Genomic DNA, 20810 nt, shown 5'->3' with positions numbered 1-20810 from the left:
CTTTAAACAACTTATACTTTCTTTTGCAGTCTTAGTCAGTGATAAAGATCTATTAGTGATAGATGCACAGTTTGTTAGGTGGCTAGCTAGGACTCATTGCCTGGTCAGCTAGGGTTTACTTGCTACTGTTTTTAAATAAAAGGTGGATTTTCCGAATGAACAGAGGGAAGCTTGATGGTGAACAATTCTGACCATGTACCAAACTCAGGATTTTAATGAGTGAGGGAGGGAGGGAGTTTGACAGTGAGAGAGAAGCTGCTATTCTGGTCTTTTACAAGCCAACATGCAGCCTAAATGAGAGAGCAAGACCTGAGATCTGACGAGCAGGGAGCTGATTTGTTAAGATTTCTATTTTATCCCTGTAAGTTGGTGTATTATTTGCACTGGAATTAGGAATAAATAAACACTGTATTTAATTAATAGCTTCTGGTCAAACAATCTAATGTTATACATTATAGTTGAATGATGGTTCAAAAGTATGAAACCCTAATAGTTAAACAAAATGCAATTTTGATGGCAAGGCAGGCAATGTGTTGCAACTGTAGCATGTGAGAGCTGGTGGATCCCTGTATCTATGGCAGTCACTGCATTAGTCAAAGCTTCAGACACTGATACATTGAGGAGAGGTATGTTATCTGGGTGTTTTTGTTTGGGAGGTATTCATGTCCTTCAGGATTTGACTTATGATTAGTGCTGTATGAGCTACTTATGAAGGTTGTAGGTCAGAGGCTAGGAATTCTGCAATGTGTAACTCATCTCCTACTCCCAAAAAGCCTGTCCACAATCTATAAGGCAGAGTTAGGAATCTGATCAAATACTCCCCCACTTGCTTGAATGGGTGCAGCTCTAACAACACTCAAGCTGCTTGACAACTTCCAGGACCAAGCAGCCTGCTTGATTGGCACCACATCCAAACATTCACTTTCCTCCACCACCAACATATAAATGAGAACACTGAAGGACATGAATACCTCCCAAACCAAGTGAAACATCAAACCATTCGGAAGTGGATGAAGCAGTTAAAGAAAGCAGCTCCCCACAAGGGCAACCATGAATGGGCAATAAATGCTGCTGCATGCCATGAATGAATTAAAAAAGCATTTTTCTTCAAATCATACAGCTAAAAACATTAAGGGATTCAGGAGCTACAAAACCAGTTTGATAGAAAGATGCTGAAAATTTTCTCCAGGGTGTATTGAAAGCCAAAGTTTTAATACACAGGATAAATTGAGAGTATGCTCCCATTCCTTCGTACAAAGTAGAGTGTAATGATGTCTGAAACAGTTGGAGGAGTTGTTCAGAAATTACTTGAAGAGTTGACTTACACCTAGGTGTTGATTTAGCCAGAGTGCAAGTTATCACTTTGTCTATAATCACAGAAAGTCCAAGTGATATTAAAATTTTCAGATATTTTTCTGTCGTGTGGGATCAAAGCAATGACTAACAAATTCCATCATAAGAGGTCAACATGATATCAAGCACAAAATAAACTACTGAAACTTTCTTTTAAGTCTGTGAAATTCAAGAGACACATTTGATAAGTCTTATTGATTACCACCCAACAGCTCTAACTTCAATAATCATGAAGTGCTTCGACAGGGCCGGTCATGGGTCACATCAACTCCCAGTCTCCCAACCTGCTTTGATCCCCTACAGTTTGTCTACCGACATAAACAGGTCCACAGCGAATACCATATCCCTCGTCCTGCACTCAATCCCTGGAACATCTAGACAACAAAAATACCTACGTCAGACTCCTGCTCAGTGACTACAGCTCTGCCTTCAACACCATTAGTCCCTCCAGACTGAACTCAAAACTCCATGATCTTGCTGTTGGTTCTGCTCTCTGCAACTGGATCTTCAGTTTCCTGTACAACAGACTGCAATCAGTGAGGATAGGTAACTGCACTTCCTCCACAATAACGCTCAACACTGGAGCCATCTAAAGATGCATTCTCAGTCCCATACTGTGTTCCCTATACACCTACAACTGTGTTGCCAAATTCTGAATGAATGCCATCTACAAATTCGCTGACGACACCATCGTAGTGAGACGGTTATCTAAGGACGACGAGTCAAAATACAGAATGATAGAGGGCTTAGTGACATGGAGCAATGAAAACAATCTGTCTCTCAATGTCAGCAAAACTAAAGAACTCATCATTGACTTCAGAAAGAAAGGAGGAGAACACACCACCATTTACATCAATGGAACTGAGGTTGAGAGAGTGAAGAGCATCAAGTTCCTCAGAGTGACAATAACGGACGACCTGTGCTGGACTTCCCACATAGATGCAACAGTCAAGAAGGCACAACAATGCCTCTTCTTCCTCAGGCAGCTCAGGAAATTTGGCATGTCTATAAGGTCCCTCACCAACTTGTACAGATGCACCATTGAAAGCAAATTGCCCAAGTATATATTAGCCGAGTATGGCAACTGCTCTGCCCCGGACCCCAAGAAACTACAAAAGGTGGTTTGCACAGTCCAGACCATCACGGAAGACAATCTTCTGTCCATAGACTCTATTTACATGACTCGCTGCTGCGGAAAGGCAACCAACTTCATCAAAGACTGATTGCACCCTGATAATGACCTCCTGCAACCTCTTACATCAGGCAGAAGATACAGAAGTATGAACGCACACACAAACAAGTTCAGGAGCAGCTTCTTCCTGGCTGTTATCCGATTGTTGAATGGACTCTAGTCTCAAATAATGTAGCCTGTAATGTAATCTGCATGCCTCCAAGTCTTTTTGGTGTGTATATCCTTCACTTGCTGTGCTGTACCGCTCGTAAATAAAGCTTTTCACTGTATTTGAGTACAAGTGTCAATAAAATCAATCAATTCGAAGCCTCAGCTAATAAAGGCAAGTATCCTGTACACTTTCTCAAATATTATCTTCCTGGCCTACTTGATGGCTGAAAGGCCTGCTTCTGCTCCTACATTCCATAGCCTAATTCCAAGAGACCCTAGGATGAATTCCATCAGGACCCAGCCACTTGGAAGCCCACAACTCCAACTATTTACTCAGTACCACATCTCCATGGTGATCCTGATTTTCACCAGAGTTCCTCTTTCCTTTCCAATTCATAATTTATCATATTATGGCTGTTGCTACCCAGCAACACCATCAGTATGAGTAAGAGTAAATTAGTGCAAATCCTGAAATCTGTACTGAAAACAACAAATGCTGGATGTCAGAGGTCAGGCAGCAACCATGAACAGACTCGAAACGTTAGCTTATTCTCTCTCCATGGATGCTACCTGACTTGCTGTGATCTCCAGCATTTGTTATTTTCACCATCTGTATGAGGTTGTTAGTTAACAAACTACGTAAAGGAAAGTAGTCTGAGTGTAGCGAGAATATTTGACATACGTCCAAGTTGGCTAGGAGGCTTCAACACTCCAAAATCACCAACTCCTGCAATGTCATATGCGTACAGTGGCAACGATCTAGGTAGCTGATAAGCTCACCACAGAACATTTTATCCTCTCTTCTATCATTATACTTGAATATTATACAAAGACAATGATTTATATCTATACATTTTGTAAAGCCTTTATTTAGCAGCATTACAACATTCAGTATTCTTGTATTAAATGACAAATCCGTATTAAAAATCTAACTTAGTGTTGCTTTTCCATTACTTCTAAGATATGCAATATATACCTCAAAATACAGACTTATTTTTTAAGTTCTGTGCAATACACACACCACCATTGACAATTAGTAACAGCAGAGCTAAGATGTAAGAGAAGGATTTCAAATTGAAGCTTTGGAGAAATTAAGAGATGAAGACATTCCAACTGGAAACAGCGAAATACCAAATGTGCTTTCAATCCAATCAGGAATTTAACTGAATCCAAAATAATTTCAAAGTGTGTCATAATTGCAAAATATGATTTAAATGCATCTAAGATTCATGAGAATTTGTTTAATGAATTCCAGCATTTTCACATTTGAGCTTATGCACATGAACAGAAAACTACTCCCATTGCCGGTACCAGTAGGTACAGAGCGGCAAGTGTCACACCTGGAGTAGAAAAGTTAATAATTAATCAGTTAATATAATTTTGCGAAGGCCAGATAAATTACAAATCTTAAGTGACTAGAATTCAGTATTTACAATGTAATTGTTTTTCACAATTGGTAAACTCTTAGTACAGCTGATCACAACTTCAAATATTGCAGCTTCAATATAGTCAACTTTTTTTTGTTAAATTTCCAGATTTCTTGAACTAAAGCTCTGATGTACTGTACAAATAATTACAGAATTTGCTTTACACTTTTAGCTATACAGTTTTTCCAAACAAGGTTGACAAAGCTAGCTGTGACTTTCAAACTCCAGAACAAAACTAATCATGTGAAAAAAAACACACGACAAGTCAATGCAACACAGACACATTAAATAGACATAACAAAAAGCCTGGTATTAAGATCACCAATGACACTATTAGGATGAAATATGTTGCATAAGAGTCAAAACTCTCTTCCTAAACACATTTCTGACAGAGACATTTCTGCTCAGTGGTAACCTGAAATTGAAAGTGAACATATACTCTAAGGATACAAAGTGCATTGAAAATATATTCTCAACTAATGGATACTTTATGCAATTCCTGTGGATTTGAATGGGGCCAAAGACTGTTCATAAAACAGAATAGATAGAAATTGCCATTTTATAGGCACAATTCTTATCGAGTTCTATAATGGATCTAAACAAAACTTGCTTATAGTTTAAAATACTGTAACAGTGATAAATGATTAGGTTTTTGAGAAACAAATAAATTAAGGATAGCATGATTGTGTAGAAATAGCTTATCTTAGTGCTGTACAATAAATGCTTTGTAGGAATTCAACTGCTGGTGTTATCCCCACTTATTTCCAGTGCAAATTGCTTAGCTTAGTGCCGTACCATCGACCAACTTAAGGAATACAATGGCCTGGTTTTATGCCCACTACTGCCTTACAAGTAAATGGCCAGAGGTGGGTAAAGAGTTCCATTGCTGAGCACTTCCAAAAAATGTTTCAACAAATGTGCAACAAATGGAAGAGAGAAAAAATATCTTTATCAAAGTGGTATTCTAATTAAGAGGCTTATATCATACATTCTTGGCAGTATCTAACATGAAAGCTCTCAAAGAACTTTCTTATTAGAGGAGACCAAACAGAAATAAATTTACATTGGTTGAGGTTTTGCTGTTTTTTTTTGAAAACATCACAAAATAATCTATGCCCTGAAGTTTGCTCATAGCAGTCAGAAGTGCTGGCTGACTATTTCTCCCATCTGACTTAATAAATATCACTGCAGTGGGAATAATTCCTATCCCAATAGCCTCCTGAGTACAACCAGTCTGATGCACCAGTGTAGGGGTTGGGTCCTTGATGGAACCACCTGGTAACAAATCACATTTAAAAAATATGATCAGTTGTTATTCAATATTATTCACAAAAAAATGTAACTGCATTTTGGGACTCATACCACATACTTCAATCAAATTCATTGTACAGAATAAGTAATTGATAAACATTTACATACCTTTAATAGAGCTGGAGCTCATATAAGAGCACAGTATTATTAGAAAGCATTTTCAAAGAATATACCCTAAAACAGAAGTGTCCAACAGGGCAAATGTAACCCTTGAGCTCTCAATGGGGATATAAAGCCCCTTGCAAGCTTCTGTGCAAATTTTACTGATTGAGTCCCAAAACCTAACATCTGTGGTAGCGACAAAAACAAAGCTCAGCTGGTCTGGCAGCATCTGTGAAGGAAGACACGGAATTAACATTTCGGGTCTGACGACTCTTCCTCAGTTCTGATGCTGCTAGATCTCCTGAGCTTTTTGAGCAGCTTTGTGTATGTTCCCGATTTACAGCGTCCGCAGGTCTTGTGGTTTTCACCTGTGGTACTAAGTTGCCTGAGAAAATTCTGAGGGATATGATCCACATGCATTTAGAAGGACAGGCTTTGATTACGAGTAGTCAGCATGGCTTTGTGAGTGGGAGATCATGTCTGAGAATTCCAACAAATTTATTTGATAAGGTGACCAGGAAGGTTGATGAGGAACAGAGTGGTAGATGTAGTCTGTATGAATTTCAGAATGTATGATATAAGCCTCTTAATTAGGCCTTTGATAAGGTTCCACATTATAGGCTGCTCTGGAAGGTTAGATCACACAGAATCCAGCAAGAGCTGGCAGATTGGACACACAATTTGCTTGATAGTAGGATGCAGAGGGTAATAGTGGAAAGATGCTTGTCGGACTGGACACCTGTGACTAATGGTGTGCCTCAATGGTTGGTGCTGGGCCCATGCTGATTTCAATAATAATTATTGCCTTGTGCATTCTTAAGTTTGCAACTGAAACTAAAACAGACAGTACTGCGGACAGTGAGGAAGGTCATCAGAAATTGCAACAGGATCTTCATCAGCTGGGTAAGTGGGCCAAAAGATGGCAAATGGAGCTTAATATAGATGTGTGAGGTATTGCATTTTGGAAAGTCAAATCCAGGTAGGAGTTTCAGGCGAATGGGAGGGCCTTAAGAAGTATAGTGGAAGAGAGGGACCTTGGAATTCAGGCGCACGGCTCTCAGAGTAGAGTCATAGTTAGATAGGGCAAGGAAGGTGGCTTTTAGTTCAATGGCCTTCATCAGACAGGGCACTGAGTAAAGAAGTTGGGAAGTTATGTTGCAGTTGTACAGGACATTGGTGAGGCCGCGCTTGGAGTATTGCGTTCAGTTTTGGTCATCTTGCTATAGGAAGCATGTTATTAAATTGGAAAGCGTACAGACGAAATTTACAAGGATGTTGCCTGGACTCAAGGGATTGAGTTACAGGGAGAGGTTGGACAAGCGAGGACTTTTTTTCTTTAGAGCACAGGAGACTGAGAGGAATCTTAAAGAAGTGTATAAGTTCATGACAGGCATGGATAGGGTGAATGCATTCAGTCTTTTTCCCAGGGCTGGGGAATAGAGGACAAGAAGGCATCAGTTTAAGGTAAGGGGGGGATAAAGTAATTGGGAGCCTTAGAGACAATATTTTTACACAGAGGGTGTTATGTATATGAAATAAGCTACCAGGGTACGTGGTTGAGGTGGGTACGTTAACAACACATAAAAGGCATTTGGAAAAATACACGGATAGGAGAGGCTTATAAGGCTATAGGCCAAGTGCAGGGAAATAGAGCTAGCATGGATGGACGTTTTGGTCAGCATGAACCAATTTGGGCTGAACAGACTGTTTCCACGCTGTAGGACTATGGTAAAAGGCTACTCCAGGACTGATGGATTTGCACCCAGTGGTGGGGGGGGGGGGGGGGGGGGAAGGTGGCATATTTTCATACCTATTAGCAATCACCTCGCTATCAGATCTCCAGATGAAGCATACTTAAGGGAAATTAAGGGAACAAGAAAGCCCTAAATTGTGCACCTATTGTGTAATCGTACGCAATCCATTTACTGGTTTAGAATGTGCTTATCGGCCCATGACCTCCTGCCACACAATTAAAAGGTTGGACACCGCTGTCCTAAGGGTGTTGGATTTAGTTAGCAAAAGATATGCAGCATTCTTCAAGTATTTATACACTACGACTCAACAAAATGTTTGACTGAAGTAAAATTTATTTCACAAATCAAATATTAATAAATCGATTACAATTCTACAATAAAGAATGCACCATGGAAGATTGCGAGTCTGGGCATGCCTGTCAGATTTTCAAACCAGAAAAATGAAGTCACAACATACAACTGAGAGAGAATTCATTGAGTAACGACCAATGTAAAGTGTTTATGTACCACACTGAAATGAAATCACATTTCTATAGAAAGCAGCTGACAGTTTCAGTCATAACACTGACTTTGCACTCTGATTTTTGTGGTTGTGAATTATAGGGTTTTCCAATTGCTGCGATTGCTAGGTCTGTGTAATAAAGACATTCCAACTCAGGAGAACAACAGGCTGGCTGCACTAGCTGATAACAGAGCATAAGAGATGGTGTTCTACTTCAGATAAATTCCGGACCTTTAAAAGGCCTTGTCTGAAATCATCTAGTGCAGCTGTCATGTAAGTAGTACAGTTGTATTTAAACAATTCAGTTAGGTACAGAAAGTAGAAAGTATTCTTTTTCACTTCAATATCTCATTAAGTGTTGTATATTGTTGTACTTGGAAGATACGGTACTTTATTTCTTGTTCATTCAGTTTATAAACAGACTGTTTTTAAAATATTTAATGAACCAGCTCCAGTTTCTTCCTATAGTCCAAAGATGTACAGGTTCAGCAGATTAACCATACTAAATTACTCAGTGTTCATGTTACGTGCGATAACCATGGGAAATGCAGGGTTACAGGGATAGGATAGGGGGATGGGTAGAGGAATTGTTGGGTTGAATGGCCTGTTTCCATACTGTAGGGATTTTATTCTGTTACTAAAGGGGAAATTACGACAGTCTACTGCAAAATACATGATAGCAGAAAATTTGGAAAGCAGTACAGAATTGGGCAAAGTCTAATTAGATTTATGAAAGGCAAATCATGCTCAACAAATCTACTGGCATTTTCTCAGGATGTTACCAGTGGAATAGATAAGGGAGAACCAGTGGATGGGAGTACTTGGATTTTCAGAAGACTTTTTATGATGTCCAAGTCAGAGGTTAATGGGAAAAGCTAACCATATGGAATAAGGGAAAATATAGGAGGCAGAAGGTAAGAATCAGGCATTTGCAGCAATCTCCAGACAAGTGCCGAGTGGATGATTCATCTCGACCTCGTCCAAAGGTCTCCACCATCACAGATATCAGTCTTCATTAGATTATTCACTCCACATGACATCAAGAAACAATTATAGGAATTGGATACTGCAAAGACAGTGGGAACCTAACAATATTATGGCAATAGTATAGAAGACATGTGTTCCAGAACTTAACACACCCCAAGCCAAGCTATTCCAGTACAGCTACAACACTGGCATCTACAATGCGGAATACTGATAGGCGCGTCCTATACACAAAAAGGACAAATCTAACCTGGCCAATTACCACCCCATCAGTCTATTCTAAATCATCAGTAAAGTGATCAATAGTGATATCAGGAGGCACTCACTTAGCAAGGGCATTGTCTCAGAATAAAGGTTCACCCATTCTAAATGGTGATGAGGAGGAATCTTTTCTTTTAGAGTGTAGTGAATCTGTGGAATTATTTACTGCAGAAGACTGTCGAGGCTGGATTGTTGAGTATATTCATGGCTGAGACAGACTGATTTTTTTAACCAGTAAGGGAAAGCAGACAAGGCATTAAAGTGGATTTCAGGATTATCTGGTCAGCCATGGAATGGCAAAGCAAACTGAAGCGGATAAATGGCCTACTCTGTTCCCAAGTCTTCTGGAAGGAACTACATCACTGTTCCTTCAATGTCACCAGTCTCCTTCCCTGCAGGCATTAGAGTTCTAACAATTAAAATAGATGGCTCACAACCATCACCAGCATCTCAAGGATAATTATAGAGCATTTGTGAACACCATTCACATCTAAGGATCAAATTTTCAAAAGGCTGCAGAGTGGATCCAGGGATGAGGAACTAGTGTAAGCATGATAAACCAAATGTCCATCTTCTGCATTGTAACAGTTCTACAATTATGATACAGGGCTACATTGTTCCAAACTATTGTATCAGAACAAAGCTTCATATCTAACCATATGGCAGCAATTAGATACTAGATGGGAGAAGGCAATCCATGGACATGTCAGAGTATGCTGCAGTCCAGCACAAGTGCAAGACCTAAGTGTGAAGTGTCTGAATGCTACTTTGACCAAAAACACTGGGCAAATCCACTTGATATCTTTCCAGTGATACGCAAAATGCCTAGATACGACTAGAAAACTCAAAAAATATAATTCAGCTAATTATTGTGCTACTAGCAACCCCTTAGTCAGTCGTCAGAAGTATTGAAACAATTATTAAAGATGACATCAAGCCACATCTTCTTGCCATTAACAAAAACAGAAATTGCTGGAAAAGCTCAGCAGGCCTGGCAGCATCTGTGGAGGAGAAAACAGAGTTAACATTTCAGGTCCAGAGACACTTTGTCAAAACTGATGGTGGCTGGGAAAACATAAGTTTATATGCAGAAAACAGGGAAGTGGGTAGGGTTGGGAGTAAACGATAGGATAGAGCCCAAAGAGAGAGAAAGACAGCTGGACAGACAAAGGAGTTGCTAACGATCAGGCTTGGAGGGTGAGTAGTTGTTAATGGGGACTGTTAGTGACTAACAACAGGGGGTGTACAGTGACAGGCTATGTGGTAACAAGGCCTGTGTGGGGTGGGGGACTGGGGGCTGGGACATGGGAGAGTTTAGGCCCTAAAATTATTGAACTCAATATTGAGTTTGGAGGACTGTAGAGTCCCCAAGCAGAAAATGTGGTGTTGTTCCTCCAGTTTGCGTTGGGCTTCACTGGAACACTGCAGCAAGCAGGAGACAGAAATGTTGGCCAGGAAACAAGGTGGTGCATTCAAGTGGGAGGCAACAGTTAGTTCAGGGTCTTTTTGCGAGCAGAATGTAGATGTTCTGTGAAGCAGTCGCCACGTCTTCGTTTCGTTTCCCCAATGTAGAGGAGACCACGTCAGACCAGTAATCTGCTCACAATGTGTCTCCTCTGCACTGGAGAAATGAAGCGTGGACTTGGCAAACGCTTCGCAGAACATCTACATTCTGCTCTCAAAAAAGACCCTGAATTACCTGTTGCCCGCCACTTCAACGCACCACCTTGCTCCCTGGCCAACATCTCTGTCTCCAGCTTGCTCCAGTGTTTCAGTGAAGCCCAGCACAAGCTGGAGGAACACCACCTCATTTTCTGCTTGGGGACCCTACAGCCCTCCGGACTCAATATTGAGTTCAATCATTTAAGGGCCTAAACTCTCCTTGAAAGTTGCCACCCAGGTTGACAGGGCTGTTAAAAAAGCATACAGTGTTTTATCTTTTATTAATAGAGGGATCGAGTTCCGGAACCAAGAGGTTATGGTGAAGCTGTACAAAACTCTGGTGCGGCCGCACTTGGAGTATTGTGTACAGTTCTGGTCACCGCATTATAAGAAGGATGTGGAAGCTTTGGAAAGGGTGCAGAGGAGATTTGCTAGGATGTTGCCTGGTATGGAGGGAAGGTCTTACGAGGAAAGGCTGAGGGACTTGAGGCTGTTTTCATTAGAGAGAAGAAGGTTGAGAGGTGACTTAATTGAAACATATAAAATAATCAGAGGGTTAGATAGGGTGGATAGGGAGAGCCTTTTTCCCAGGATGGTGACGGCAAGCACGAGGGGGCATAGCTTTAAATTGAGGGGTGAAAGATATAGGACAGATGTCAGAGGTAGTTTCTTTACTCAGAGTAGTAAGGGAATGGAATGCTTTGCCTGCAACGGTTGTAGATTCGCCAACTTTAAGTACATTTAAGTCGCCATTGGATAAGCATATGGACGTACATGGAATAGCGTAGGTTAGATGGGCTTCAGATCGGTATGACAGGTCGGCACAACATCGAGGGCCGAAGGGCCTGTACTATGCTGTAATGTTCTATGTCCTATGTTCCTACCCCCAGCCCACGCAGCCCCCCCACCCCACACTCCTGGCCTTGTTACCACATAACCTGCCACTACATACCCCCTGTTGTTAGTCACTAACAGTCCCCATTAACAACTATTCACCCTCCCAGCCTAATCGTTAGCAACTCCTTTGTCTGTCCAACTGTCTTTCTCTCTCTTCGGGCTCTATCCTATCGTTTACTCCCTACCCCACCCACCTCCCTATTTTCTGCATATAAACTGACGTATCAATTCTGAGGAAGGGTAACCAGACCCAAAACATTAACTCTGTTTTCTCCTCCACGATGCTGCCAGACCTGCTGAGCTTTTCCAGCAACTTTGTTTTAACCTGATTTACAGCATCTTTTGTGTTTTATCTTCTTGCCAATAATTCCCATCCTGACATATTTGGTTTTCACCACTACCACTCAGTTTGAAGTCTCATCACAGCTTAACGTGGCCACAGATATAAGAATGGAATGCCGGGTGGGAGAGGCAATTGAAACTACTGATCACATCAAGACTGCTTTTGACTGAGAATTGCTCCAAGGAGCTTCCCAGAATGGAGACGAATTGAGGTGAAGGAGGAACCACCCTAATATTTGGAGTGTTATGAGCAACTGAGAGAGACATGCTGTTAATGTTCAAGAATAACCACCACCATGTCAAATTACTGCTGCAGATGCTACACAAAGATGTGCCCGTTATCCAAACAAATAGCACCACTGGCCGAGTCCACCGTTATTAACTTTCTCATGGTTACATACACTTAGTTAGACAAACTAGGTTGAGTTGAGGAAAAGTACAGATGTATTTAAAATAAGGCTAGAGGAGTCAGTAAGGAAGAAAGGTAGAGAAAGTGACACTGATGGGTTGAGATTAGCAAGTGGCTCTTGTTAAGCATAACCATCATTGATCCGCAAACAAGATGGCCATGTAAGTATGATCAGTAGCTACAAAACTACAAAGGAGACTTTAAACTATATACTTCTGAAAACTAAGAAACTGACAAATTGGCTGTGAAACAACAGCCTTACCAAGAGACTAACCTCAGTTGTCACAATAATACCCAATCACAAGCCAAGATTCGTTAAACCTAGGAATATTCAAAATGCACTCTATCTTCAGAGACTGCTTTAAGTATGACATTTCTGCTGTAATGCTGACTGTTTTGAGATCTGAGAAAATGGAAATTACCAGTGAATGTCTCAGTTTTAAAAACAGTTTTAAATCAGTGTGGCCACTGCATATGGTGGAATGGTGCCTCAGTGATTAGCACTGGTGCCTCACAGTGCCAGGGACCTGGGTTCAACTCTACCCTCAGGTGTCTGTGTGGAGTTTGCACATTCTCCCCGCGTCTGCGTGGGTTCCCTCCAGGTGCTTCATTTCCTCCCACAGTCCAAAAATGTTAAAAGTTTGGTGGATTGGCCATGCTAAATCGCCCATAGTGTTCAGGGATGTATAGCCTAGGTGGCTAGGTGGGTTGGGGAGAATGGGTTTGGGTGGATGCTCTGAGGGTCAGTGTTGACTTGTTGGGCTGAAGGCCCTGCTTCCACAGTGCAGGGATTCTATGATTATGATTCTGTTATATCAGTTTTGTTCTATAGTTAAGAGTTCATTTCAGTGGACAAGAATGTTATGCCAAGCAATTAAAATCCAAAAATAAACACAACAGAAAACCAGCAATAAAACACAAACAAGCCAAACCTGGGGCCCTCTGCCAATTGGTTCCTTTGGGGGAAAACAGTAGAGAGAAGCACAGATTAATTACACAATATGGAGTACTTAATTCTGTCAAACAGACACTCATTACAAGTGCGAATTTTCAAATTGGGGCAAGCAGAAATCCTGTACTTCCAACACTAATTGAGTCTTTAAGATAATTGAAAACAGGTTTGTGCTCAGAACTGCAGTCTAACCAACTGATTAGACATTGCAGTTTCAAATTCTTGATAAACTAACGTAACAGAGTCACCACTAGGAAACAAATTCATTCTTCTGTTCAGCGATCAGCACTGACAATACATCAGGATCAAGATATTGTACTCAAAAGCCAGCCCACCTATAAACACACGCCCCCAGGGTGTGTTAAACGGTATTGAAAGTTTCCGCTTGTTTACCATTTACAGGCCTTTGAGTGGGTTCTAAATATTGGTTTGTGAATGGAAGGATATTAATAGGGAAACTTGAAAGGCTTCAGAGTGCAACTTGTTTAAATATATGTTCTAAGAAACTAACAAATAAACTGGACATTAATAAAAATACTTTTTTTTGTTATGTACACAGTCAGTTCTGTTATAATACATGTTCTGTCAATGCAAATACTATGTAATGCGATTGGCAGATAGGAGAACGCTATTTCTTAAATGTGAACTTGCATTGGCTATTATACAATTCCATCGGTGTTTGGACGAGTCTGCCTCAACATCACACAATCATTTTGATTTGTCATGAATACATACAGGGCCAAAAGAGTCTCTGCGCTGGCATCCCATGATCATTTTGTGGGCTTTGTTGTGAAGTGTTTTCTATGAGAGGTATGGTACAACCCCCTCCACTATCAAGTCATCTTGTCACTTTTTTCAAGGGAAAGTGTTAAATTTACTTCTATTTCATTATTAGATCTAAATTAAACATTTATTCAAATTGTGCTATGCTTTGTGTTAAATTTTGGAGTGATTTTGGGTGTTTTTTTTGGTGGTCTGCTCCTAATCCCACTTTTCCCATAGGCCCCATTATTTCTATAGCACAACTTTATATAACAGGATATTGCACAGGAGCACAACTGTCAAATTATAGCAGAACTGACTGTATTTCTAAACATTTTCTTAATTCATTCTTTCATGAGATGTCGGTATCACTGGCCCATCCCAAATGCCTTTGAACTGAGTGGCATGCTTGACCATTTCCAAGGTTGTCAAGAGTCAACTACATCGCTGTGGGTCTGAAGTCACATGTACGCCAGACCAAGTAAGGATTTCAGTTCTCCTTCCTAAACGGCATATATGAACCAGATGTGTTTTTACAAGATTTTGTGGTTGTGTACATTAGGCTAGTTTTTTTTTAAATCGAGATATTTATTGAATTCAAATTTCACCATCTGCCATGGTGGGATTTGAACCCATGCCCCCAGAACATTAACCAGTACCTCTGGATTATTAGTACATTGATATTATCATTATGCCATCACCTCCCCGTAACAGCATTATGTTATTATTCTAGACACAGAAAAAGTTATCCTTAATAACCAAGGGCATTGAAGTAGAAGGGCAACTAAAAGATAAAACTATAAGGTATATCTGCAGAAGTAGGCCATTCAGGCCATTGAGTCTAATCCACCGTTCTATCACAGCTGTTGGAACGAAAGAGCGCTTTGGTAAGACAGCAGAAGTACTGTGTACAGTTTCCATGTCTCTACGCAACCTTAGAAATGCTGCAATTTAGATTTACTAGATTGTCTGATCTGATAGAGCAGTCCGAGGTGCAGGGATCGAATAGAAAGGGGTTATATTTTCTGGAGTTTGGAAGATGACGATGACATGTTTAGATGGTTTGGCACGTTAAACATTGAGTAACATTCCCTCTAATCTACTTGGCTGAGTAGATGATGCCAGCATTGACTTCATGCTTCAGAAGTCACAGCCATGCATGAACCTTGGAGATCATGTACAAAAACAAGATATTAGGGGGAAGGCTGTTCCTTACAGACACTCTAGAACTGGATGCCATATTCCCAGGATAAAGGTCAATGGTGGTGGCATAATGGATTATTAGCACGCTAACATTTCCAGAGGCTCTGGTTCATGTTCCTGAGACATGGGTTCAAATCACAACAAAGCAGATGGTAAAATCTGTATTCAAAAATTTGCATTCAAATTAAAATAAAAATTTTGAAATTAAAAGCCCACCTAATGGCGGCCATGTAACTTGTTGATCATTATGAAAAACCCAGCTAGTTCCCAAATGTCCTCTAAGAATGGAAATCTGCCATCCTTACCTGTTCTGGCCTACGATTTACTCCCGACCCACAGTAATGTGGTGACTCTTCACTGCCTTCTGGGTGATTAGCAATGGGCATGCCTTGCCAGCATTCCACAACCCGCGGAATGAAGAAAAACCAAATTTAAAGGAAGAACTAATTTCATTTAGGCTGTTGATGCTAATGGGGACTTTAAACAAATACTTTAATCTACAATTTGATTAATTATTCAGTATCATTAACTGTAGTCTGAACAGGCAAGCAGCATTTGAATTTATACATATGATGTCATTATAATTTTAAAATTTATTTTTTGTGGAGGGACAGCAAATAGAGAGAATAGTTTAACTGTCTCTTCCTTGTATCTGAAATCACACATAATTAATAACAAAACTGAGAAGATTCAATACTAACTTGTTTTTCCAGTCGTTGTCAGTTTTGGCTCGTTGCTTGCGAGCAGCTCTTTGTTTTTCTTCCAACCTCTTCTTCTCTTCACTGGCTAAGTCTACACAAGGTCAAACAGTGACGTTCATCAATATTTCTGCAGTAGTTACCAGTAACTACCTTTCTGTAACAGACTTAGCAATGATATGTGTTCATCTTTGGCCGTCAATCCTTATATTTATATTGCACTTGTATCATGAGGACTGAGAAATAAGCATTTCAAAACCGTTTACTTCTTTAAAATTCCTGAATGGTCAAATATAATAAAATGCAGTTTTCATTACATTCTTGCAGATGATCCAAGTAAACTGTAATAACAGATTTATATAGCACTTTGCGTGTAATGAGATGTGCTAATGTGCTTTATAGAAGCGACAAAATAAAATGACTTCAAGCCACAAGATGTTCAGGGATGAACAAAGCTGGGTAAAAGAGGCGGGTTTTAATGAGAGCCTGAAAGGAGGAGAGCGAGATTTAGGGAGGAAATTTCAAAGCTCAGGACCCAAGTAATTATTAAAAGCCAGCGTGTTAAAGAGGTCAGAATTAGAACGGCACAGACATCTCAGAGGTTGGGGAGATGGAGGAGATTAGAGATAGGGGAGGAGTGAGACCACAGAGGGTTCTGAAAACAAGGATGAGAGTCCTGAAATCGAGGTGGTGTTTAACTAGGGATGAGCACGGGATAAGAAGTGAACGGCATTTTGTGTCGTTTAGAGAATGCACAGTGGAATCCTAGATGACCAAGGGTGCAGAGGGTAGAATGTGGGAGGCTAGGCACTTGTGTGTTGGAATTGTCAACTGGGTAAGTAATAAAGCCATGAGTAAGGGTTTCTGTTATAGAAGGTTTCAGGCACAGCATAGAGACTGGCAATGCCATGGAGATGGAAATAAGCAATCTTAAGGATGACACTGATGAATGTTTGAAAAGCTCTGTCAGGATCAAACAGGACAGCAAAGTTATGGAAAAGATGAGGCAGCTTCATACAATTGCTTAGGAGGAGGGGTGGAATCAAAGGCGAGCCAACAGTGACTGTGATGAGGATCAAAGACAATCACTTCAGTATTCCCAACATTTAACTAGAGAAAATTTATGCTCATTAATTATGAATGTGGATGAGCAGTTTGATAATCTTAAACAATGGATGAGTTTTGAGGCATAGCGATGAGGTGGTGAGGGGTGGGGTAGGGTTGTCATCAGTGCCCCCTCACTAATTGTGTCCACAGCGTGATGCTTCATTCTACCCACCTGCTGATGCATATATCACACCATTATTACTTAATCTTACACTTCAGAAATCCCACCCAAAGACAACTGACAATATTAGGGGAGGAATTCCATTAATCTATTATTTTCATTACACTTTTTTTGGCATGATACAATTAGTAACTCAATCCTGGATTTTGTGTTGATAATCATCTGGTTCTACAGGGTAGACAACGTTTGGCCAGGGAGTACCAAAAGAGACGTTCCCAAATGGTCACACTGATTCAAAGAAACTTCTAGGCACATCAAGTACTCAAGTCATTCAACGTCTGATATATTGGAGGCCACTGGAGTGGGCATCATGAGGTGAGGGACGGGCATAGGCACAGAGCAGAAACACTTGCGTGCAATTCTTGATGTCAGGAAAACTGTCACTCACTCAATTATCTAACATTAAACTTGCCTGTACAATTGTAAGTAGTTTTCAAGTGCACTGTTCATTTTATTAGCTGTACTGTATCATAGAAACAAGGACAGGAGTAGACCATTCAGCCTTTTGATCCGTCCCTGACATTGAATATAATGGCTGATGATCCAACACAATATCCTTTTCCCACACCCTTTGACCCTTTTACTCCTAAGACCAATATCCAACTCCTTGAAAACATTCAATATTTTGGTCTCAGCCAGAAAAATTCCATGGGCTGATTACTTTTTAGGTGAAGAAGCTTCTCCTCATCTGGTCCTAGTCTCCAGGGTTACTGGAAACATGCTTCCAGCGTTTTCCCTGTCTGTGTGTTACGAGTTTATCAGTGTTTATGAAACCAACCCCCTCATGCTTCTAAACTGCAAGGAATATAATCCGAACTGAACCAGTCTCTTGTCATTCGTCAGTCTACTATCCCATGAATCAGTGTGGTAAATCTTTGTTGCTCTCCATTAATAGCCAGATTATCCTTCCTCAGATCAAAAACGTTTTACTGGCACTCTCTCATGTTAAGAAATAGATGAAGACTCCAAAAATAATAAAAAAAAACTTCTCTCCATGTTTCCTTTCAGAACAATTTCTAACTGCTAACATTTGATCATACCTATATCACCATTTTCCATTGCTTTAATGTCAGGTCTGAATCGGCAATCAGTGGGTGCGATAACAGTCTCCATTTCTTTATCCAGTTCATTCAGTGACATGGCAAAGCTGGTGAAATTGTACATCTGGAAAATATTCCAAAAACATTCTACAAAAATAATTGGGTTCAAGTCCAATACTGTAGAAGTGAAAACTACTGACATTTAAAATTGGAAAGACTCTGATCTCTGTGCCATTTTCCGCGACCTCAGGGTATGCCAATGAAGCACCTGTGAACAGAGTCACTGGCAATGGCAGTCATGCCAATCTTGCACACTGCAAGATGCCACAAGCAGCATGTGACAACCTGATGTTTGCAATGCTGGCCAAGGGACGAGTACAGGCCAGTACTTGTACAGTACCGAATGGCTCCCTTGGCCATTTCAGAGCAAGCTAAGAGTCAATAACATTGTTGGGGGTAATACAGGAATAGCTACGCATGAGCCAAGCCAGGTAAGGAAGGGATATATCATTTGTTATAAGACATTAGCGAACGAGATAGATTTTTTGTAAAATCAGTGATAGTTTTATGGGTTGCCATTGCTGCTTTCAAGTGTAGATATTTAAAATTTCACTAGGTTGGATTCAAAACACTTCTCACAGCATTAGCCCAAGTCTCTGATTTTTGGTCCAGGTGTATTACCTGTACTTTACAGACTTCCCTGTTTCAATCCTAATCATATCCAAGGAATCTGGAGACTAACCTGTCGTGAGTTTGGTGGTCGAGGTGTTATCTTCCAAAGCAGGCGGCTCCCTGGTATAACTTGTACACTTTCAGAATTTTCCGGCAGTGGCATTTCATCTAGTTCTGATTTCTCTGAAGCTACTGGCTAGGAATAGGTGCACCACAAAAGATGCATGTTATTATCGAATCAATAAGACTAGGTTACTTTCAAAAACTATGAATACAGCATTATAAAGTCTTTGAAACATGTCATTTTTGATAAATAGTTCAAGGTCAGGAGTCATAGGCAAAGTGACTGGGAGGAGAAAATGAATGCTGACCACTTCGAAACATTGCTAAAAAAACCTACAGCTTCCTTACTGCATTTATAACATTACTCCAACCTCAAAAAAATAACTACAGGACAGTAGAAAAGAGATTCAAGCAGCAAGGTTTACTGAAGGGTTATAGGCAGTTGGTTAGCTCTGTTGGCTGGATGGCTGGTTTGCAACGCAGAATGATGCCAACAGAATGGGTTCAATTCTCACACTACTGAGGTTACAAGGTGTTATAACTTGGAGGTTGACACCCCCCTTAAACAACTAAAATTGAAACATCCAGAGAAGTTTGTCTCACCTCAATCTGTTAAAGGAAGTATGAGAAGTGATATAACCTGCCTTGCATCTCCCATTCTGTTATAAAAGCAGTGGTTAACTGAAATGAAATCCTTTCACTCATTTTGTAACCAACAAGTAACAATTTATTTATCTAATTCTATCAGTCAACAAATTAACAGAACTACGAACAAACTGAACAAGTCCCCCATAACTACTAACTATTCCTGAATGGAACAAAATTCTAATGGTATGCTGTTCCAATAGATACAAATTCCACTTAAATAAGCCACATTAATAAAAAAACAAAAAATTAAAACTTAATCTGTCAAAACTACAGTCAGGATATGTCTTCTAGAATGCTCTGTGGCCTCTCCACAGATCCTCAGTAAGGCGTGCCTTTTTGCGAACTGTTGTGACATGAACATTTAGCTAAGAGTCCCTATATACCTTTATTTATTCATGGTTAGTCTGAAAGCTTGGAGAATTCTATGAGGGGCAGTGATTTTCTGTTTAGAGCTGCTGGTTGCTAACTTGAATAGACGGCAGTGGCTCTTATACTGATTTTCAAATGCTCTCTTCTTTTGTACCCTTGATGACCTATTAATTTCTTACACAGGATTGGTCCTGGGTTGTCAAAACCATGAGATTAAATTTAATTGATTTCTAGTTTCTAAGTGCCTGGTTTAAATTACTTGGCTAATTTTCAAACTGGTTTCCTTACTGACAAAAACTACTCCCTGGGTTGTTAACCACATAGCCTTTTGCATGCATCCTCCAGCAGAATAATCTCTCTAAGATCTTCATGTCTTTTCTATCGCGAATGCTATCACCTGTCTATCAAAGTTGCCTCCACCTAAGACTGACCTGGTTCCATTGTCTATATGCCTCTGTCACCAATTTGTAGGCACTCAGAGTAGCTTGTTTTACTTCATGATCTCTTGACACCTCCTCTAACAGCACTGCAAGCACCTCACTAGCCCTGGCTACTAACTCAGTTTGAATTAGCGTTACCTATATAGTCTCTGGCCAGTTCATCTGGCTAGTCAATTTCTCAAAGGAAATGAAAAAGGCTTCTGGCATAGATAATTTTGGCAAGGTTCTGATATATTTGTAAATCAGGTCTTTGGCTACAATGGTTTTGCTCATCATCTTTCTCTTCCTCACTAAGCCTACCTTCATCTCCATTCTTTTAAAATAACTTT

The 20810-nt window shown here is 40.3% G+C and overlaps 1 protein-coding gene across 3 annotated transcripts in view; it reads right to left on the bottom strand.

Annotated features, from left to right (window-relative positions):
• Positions 1–3563: 3563 nt before the first annotated feature.
• Positions 3564–20810, bottom strand: part of osbpl1a (oxysterol binding protein-like 1A) — a 203802-nt gene continuing 186555 nt past the window's right edge. For 2 of the 3 annotated variants that reach the window (XM_048529335.2, XM_059646272.1), the window contains 5 exons: positions 19032–19157; positions 18290–18413; positions 15965–16055; positions 13279–13302; positions 3564–5397 (listed from right to left, as the gene is read on the bottom strand). In XM_048529335.2, the coding sequence (XP_048385292.2) occupies positions 5295–5397; positions 13279–13302; positions 15965–16055; positions 18290–18413; positions 19032–19157 (468 nt within the window). In that variant the 3' untranslated portion in view covers positions 3564–5294. The remainder of the gene's footprint in view (positions 5398–13278; positions 13303–15964; positions 16056–18289; positions 18414–19031; positions 19158–20810) is intronic. The other variant, XM_048529336.2, reaches the window with a different exon arrangement.

The sequence above is a fragment of the Stegostoma tigrinum genome, chromosome 5, assembly GCF_030684315.1.
Source record: "Stegostoma tigrinum isolate sSteTig4 chromosome 5, sSteTig4.hap1, whole genome shotgun sequence".
NCBI lineage: Eukaryota > Metazoa > Chordata > Chondrichthyes > Orectolobiformes > Stegostomatidae > Stegostoma > Stegostoma tigrinum.
This window is presented reverse-complemented; position numbering and strand designations above follow the sequence as displayed.